The 6,000-nt window shown below is 47.2% G+C and overlaps 1 protein-coding gene across 1 annotated transcript in view; it reads left to right on the forward strand.

Moving 5' to 3' along the window:
- LOC147730631 (uncharacterized) overlaps positions 1 to 5,795 on the forward strand; it is an 83,103-nt gene extending 77,308 nt beyond the window's left edge. Inside the window, exons 2-4 of the mRNA XM_086954095.1 lie at positions 1,148 to 1,249; positions 2,004 to 2,129; positions 3,925 to 5,795. Of these exons, the coding sequence (XP_086810221.1) occupies positions 1,148 to 1,249; positions 2,004 to 2,129; positions 3,925 to 4,322 (626 nt within the window). The 3' untranslated portion in view covers positions 4,323 to 5,795. The remainder of the gene's footprint in view (positions 1 to 1,147; positions 1,250 to 2,003; positions 2,130 to 3,924) is intronic.
- Positions 5,796 to 6,000: the final 205 nt, after the last annotated feature.

The raw sequence follows: 6,000 nt of genomic DNA on the forward strand, positions 1-6,000 counted from the left end.
ACACAGCATGTAAAGTATTGGGTGGCCCTGAGCATTACTGGAGTTGCATTGCGTTGGCGACGTGACTCCAGCGATGCGCCGCTCTTACGTGACGAGATGCGTCACGCAAGTGCCTACCCTTGCGCCAGGGCGCGCCGCATTGTAAATGAGGCACATCTGCCGTGTCGCAAGGGTAGTTTTGCGTGACGCATTTGATCTGGCGCATCTCTGGAGATGCGCCAGAACGCGTAAGTAAGTATGCCCCTAAGGGGCAGAATTGCAATTACCGTCGCATCCCTGCAAAGTAGCAGGGATGCGCCATTAATTGTGCGGCCCGCTACCACCACCAAACATGGTGCGCCGTATTTGCAATGCGGCTCCCCATGGGCCCAAAACGTCACCGAAGCTTTACTGCTGGAGTTGCGTCGCAACGATGGCGCAGCTCCATCAATGCTCTGGGGTACCCTATCTCCCCAATGCTGGGTCAAGCCGTACGTCTGCTTCAAGCAGGTGCAGGGTTTGTGTGACGCATCATTGTCCTAAAGGTGACTGATTGATATTTTGTAGATTTCCCTCAGCCACTATTAGGATGTGTTCCAGCGCAGGAATGCCCTCCCTTGCGCCGGAACGCCCCCTGATGGCGCAGGGCTTTATAACGGGATGCATCTCCCAAATGCGTCACGTTGTTATAATATTATACGCCGCACCATGGCGCCCTTTTTTGTTTAGCTGCTGCGTCACAAAAGTCACGCAAGAACGGCGCAAAAGAGCCGCAAGGGCTTAAATCCGCCCCTTCCTTTGTAACCCTGACAATAAGAAAAATAGTGGCGGTGGATTGATAGTTTGACTATTTAAATGACTGGTAATGTAGCAGGCAACTGTTAGTGTTGTCACTGATCTGACTGAAATCACAATGGAGTTTGTCTGTCACTTTGCGTCTTGCCTGCGGACTGCTGCCTGCCAGTCCTAGGTGAACGTTTCAGTACTTTGTTTAGTGAGTTACGTGACTTTCGAAGTCACAGGTCCGCAAATAAATAAAAAGTAACCATAATCAATATAATTTCGCGGAAATATTTTGTTATTGTTCTTTTGAAATGTTTGATTTGGTTGACATTGACAAGCAACAATCATCCATGTTTTCTGTTCTTTCTTTCATGTTGTACGTCAGCTCCCCCCAGGGGCGAGAGGAGGACACAGGAGCAGCAGGCGGCGGATGCTGTTCATCAACAGGGCCAGGATCGGGCAGGCGAGGGCTCCTCTGCTGGCCCCAGTAAGTTTTCATTTTAGACTAGTACCTATTTTTCCTAGCGTTCCTCATTTGAATTTTTTCAAAATTGTCTTTGCTCTTCTTGTAGACTGTATCTAAATTCTTATCCTGCCTCTACTATGACTCCCTGTGGTATTACTAGATTATTCTTATTAGTCTGTCTGTGTAGCTAACTAAGATTGCACGGTTGGCGAAACTCCCATGATTCTAGTCAGCAATAGCTCTATCAACTTAGTGCAGTCCTCTGGGATTGTCCATAATGTCTTTTGAAGTGTTCTATCTGGACTCATGCTTGCAAAAATTGCAAAACCTTTCGTTCAGTCACTCTAGTCTGGAGGACCAAAAAACACAGATTGTATTTAAATTTAAAAGCTTTATTAAAAGTAAACACATTTATTAAAATGAAGTCATAATAAAACTAAACGTTTAACTGATAATGGAAAAGTGGTTAGTGCTGACGATTAATTGAAGACATTTCTTGTGGTCGAGCCGAGCTCTCACCTGGTTTCAACTTGATCTTGTTGTTAGAAGTCCATCTTCTGTCTGTGTGGAGAAAAATGGTGCGTGTTAAAAAATCAGCCTTCATCAGTTGTGCCAAAAAGTGCAGCAAGACAACCTTCCCTGGAAAAAGGGACATTTTTTTTAACTTTAACATAGACAGTCACAAATTACATTGTTTTCACATGTCTTCATTCCTAGACCAAATACTAGTGACTAGTGAGTGCTTTATTCTAAGATTCTTAAATGTACTTTGTAGGTGGAACATCTGGTGGCGGGGCCAGTGTGGTGGTGGTGCTCGACACGGAGGCGGAGGGCAATTCATCATCAGGGGAGGAGGCGGCGGCGCCGGATGTGAGAGTTGAGACGGTGGTGGCGGCCAGAGGTAAGCTCTTATATATTCCTTACTTATTGAGATTGAAGACTAGCTGGGAAGGCAAGAATATGAGATGCATGGCTGGGTGAATGATGAAGCAATGATGGGTGGAAGGACAACAGCCTGGGTGGGTGACACAGAAACTGTATGTGTCCATATACCTGGATCATGCTACTATCTGACTCTTAGATAGCATATGTGTATCTAGAGCAGGGGTACTCCTAGTACGGCCCGCGGGCCGGTGGTGGCCCGGCAAGCCTTCGTTGGCGGTGCGCTGACCTTGCAGACAATCACTGCTCCCCCGGCCCCCACAGAGCAGAGGCTTTTTTGTATTTCACCTGTTAGCGCCCCTGCATCTCCACTCTGACAATCACTGCTCCCCCGGCCCCCACAGAGCAGAGTGGAGATGCAAGGCCACAAAGAGGTGAAATAGAACTAAGCCTCTGCTCTGTGGGGCCGGGCAAGCAGTGATTGTCAGGGTGGAGAAGCAGGGGCGCTAAAACAAACAAAGCCTCAATAATATGTTAATGGTCTTTTAAAGACCTGTTAAGTACTTTGGTGTTGTTGTCTGTGTGTGCGCGTTGAGGAAGCGGTCTCAACCCGGGCTGAAGGCTGACACAGATAGACACACACACAGTGAGATGACAGAGGGAGAGGGAGGGCAGGAGGGAGAGAGAGATGGAGGGAGGGCAGGAGGGACAGCAGGAGGGAGAGAGATGTATGTAAATGCTGGGTCTGGTGGCTCAGTGGATGAGGGCATCTGCTGCAGGGACCTGTGTGCAACCTCATGGTCACAAGTTATCGTTTTGCTTTAGCCCCGCCCCCTCTGACTCCGCCCCCACCAGTGCGGCCCTCGGCCCCAAACTACACTGTAAATGTAGCCCCTGAGAGAAAGTTTGTGAGTACCCATGATCTAGAGAGAGTAGACGGTCAGTGGATGAACTAAGTGTAACTTTGAAGAGCATGTAACACTAACACTGCACCCGCACGTCCGTTCCAGTGTAGGAAAGGCAAGGAAAAGAACTTTTAATTTTGTCCAAATACTACCATAAATAGTAGCAGTAGTTTGTATTGCAAGCACTGCATAGATCCGGTTATTATGGTGGCCACTCCCTACCTCTCTTAATAAGTTTAGTAGTACTCAGTCATTCATGTGTGGGTGTATCACTGCCTGTCACTCAATAAAAAGCAAAGCACCTAAAGTCATCCCATATATAAGCAAAAACATCCCATGTGAAGTGATAGATAATCAGATTATTTATCTTCTTCAATTTTCCATTTCTAGTACTCATTTCCACTGTAGGGTGAAAGTTAAATTAATTAAGCAGTAGCCCTTGAGTTGTAACAGAGTATTCTCAGTGCCACCCGTAATAGAAAAGTAAGAGATTCACCACCTGCATGTACTGGACGGGTACAGTAACGCAACGGCAACGCAAGTCTAGGTCACTCCTCATGGCGTGCGTCTCTTTTTCTCGGGTGCAAGTTTACCGCGCTGGCATTATGCCGGCTTGCAGAAAATAACGTACCAATTTTCCAAAACAAGAGACAAGAAGAAGAATAAGACTGGTGTACTTTCATAGTCGACTCCAATGGAAGTCCACAGTGCTCATAGAATTTGTTCCTTAAACTCCCACTAATGTTAGAGCAAGGATGAAGAAGTGTGAGGTTAGATAGATACTGGCCTCAATAGTTATGTAATGCGCTTGCAAGTTGCTAGTTGTACTGCAGCACACATTTCTGCTGAATGATTGAGTTAATCTTAAAGAGCATTGGTTACAGACTATGTCTTTCTTTCTTCATATAGGTTCTCCTTCCAAACGAACAAGGAGGAAGGAGCTGGCTAGAGCGGCCCGGCAACGGAGAATCGAGGCCACTGTTGCGGAATATCGGCGGCTGGTGGCCCTGGAGGACGTGGAAAGTGTGCGGTCGACAACAACGACAACGTCGTCCTCCGTGGCCTCACCGGCTGCCACCGTGACCCAGCACAGTGGTCCACCGAGACTGAGCCGGGCTGCCAAAGGCAAACGCCACCGCCGAGCAGCAAGGCCAACAGCTGCTTCTCACAGGCCTTGCACCTGCAAGGCAGTGAAGGCACGCCTGCGCCGCACCACCCTGATGGTGTCCCGCCTTCAGCAGGAGCTCGCCTTGCTCCGCGAGGAGCATGATGCCCTGGCCCAAAAAGTGAACAGCATCCACCCATAGTGTCCCTTGCCCCTTTTTTAGAGACTTTTGGGGGGTGGGAATTGGGAGTTGGGTTTTTGGGGACTTTTGAAGGACAATCGTTGGGGTTAGGGAGGGTCTTGCGGGAGATTATTTTGTTAGGGATATAAATATACTTTTTCAAACTTTATCTGAGCATACCTGTTTTTTACTGCTTGCCTGGTGGGTGGGGGTTTAACGTTGACTGTTTTCCTGAAAGTTTAGTTCCATTTTCTTCCTTTAAGTGTAAATGCCCAAATGTTTTCAACACTAAGTGCCTCTCACAGACTAAGTGAAGTGAATCCAAGAGTCCTAGGACTTTAGTAGTACTACCTTCAGGCTCTCGTCTCTCGTACTAATACTCCATTATACCCCCAAACCACCAAACGCTTATCTTACCTGTAATTTGTGTTTGAAAGTAGGGCTAGGCCCAGGGCTGGCTCCACGGGAAACACCGAATAACGTTGGCAATCTTGGTCGGATAAAATTTCCTCATAGCGGTGGTAGTAGTGGTGTGACACAGTGGCAGTTGCATGCCTATGAAAAAAAAGAAAATGAAATCTGGTTTGTCCTCCTGAGCAATTCAACGGTACAACTGAGAATATAGCAGGTGACAGAAGTACAGTAGAGCAGTGCCACATTGTAGCCTAACAAATGGTAAAGTATAACTACTAATTCGGTTGAAGTTCTTTCACATTAGCAATGGTTCTTTGTCAAGCAGAGTAAGAATATATCATCGACAACTGTGGAAAGAAAGAATGCGACAGTACAGGGCCTGTGTGGAATTATTGATAACTATATTCAACATAAGGTCTCTGTAGCCAGATACCCGAGAGCCTTGCTGGTCACTATAAATCCATTCACAACAACACTCAATGGGGTTGGTCTGGAAGGTGTCACGTTTACTCCCCGTGATCCAGTCGATGCAAATATGGTTCCACCTCCAAATGTCACCAACACCCAGAAGTGTAAACACAGGGTGTTCGAGGCATTAGGCGAGGGAGAAAAATAACAAACTAAAATAAAAAATGTGGGATGGGTAAAGGTAGGGTCAGCAGGGAAAGGATACCTGTAAGAGAAGACAAGACAGGCATCAGTGAAGTGATGTCCTAACATACAAGGGTACTCTCATATAGTCTCACTAAATAGTCTGCAAGTCTCCCGCCTACTCATGGGAAATGTAGTTTCATAGTACGGTAGGCGCTTAGGGGCTGCGTAACCTGACAGAAGGTATAGTAGATAGAAAAGGAGAAATTGCTTTTTTTCTAGGTGTCCCCTCACTCACCAGGGTTGCCCCTTGGTGACATGCTTCATCATTGGGGCCATCCCAGTCCTCTACGGCCTGGGGCGTGCTGCGACTTGCGAATTACGTAGGAGCACTTACAAATGACTATGTGTGGTGCAGATAGTGGAGTGGACTAAGTGATGTGTTAAGGGATCAATGTAGAAGCCGAGAGAGAGCAAAGAAATGCAGTCACAGTCAGAGAAAAAGGCAAGGGATACTGTATCTATGTGGTTGTAGTGGTCCTGTTGGAAGTGGTAAGTAAGTTGCCCGCAGAAAAAAAATCCTCCTATTAGCGGCACTCCTCCATTGCAGCCGACGCTTCGTCCACCGATGTTGGTCACCAGAAGACACCCTGTCCACTGCCTGCCTGATGCTGAATTGTGGCTCGCTACTGTG

This window comes from Lissotriton vulgaris, chromosome 2_1 (assembly GCF_964263255.1).
Source record: "Lissotriton vulgaris chromosome 2_1, aLisVul1.2, whole genome shotgun sequence".
NCBI classification, from domain to species: Eukaryota; Metazoa; Chordata; class Amphibia; order Caudata; family Salamandridae; genus Lissotriton; species Lissotriton vulgaris.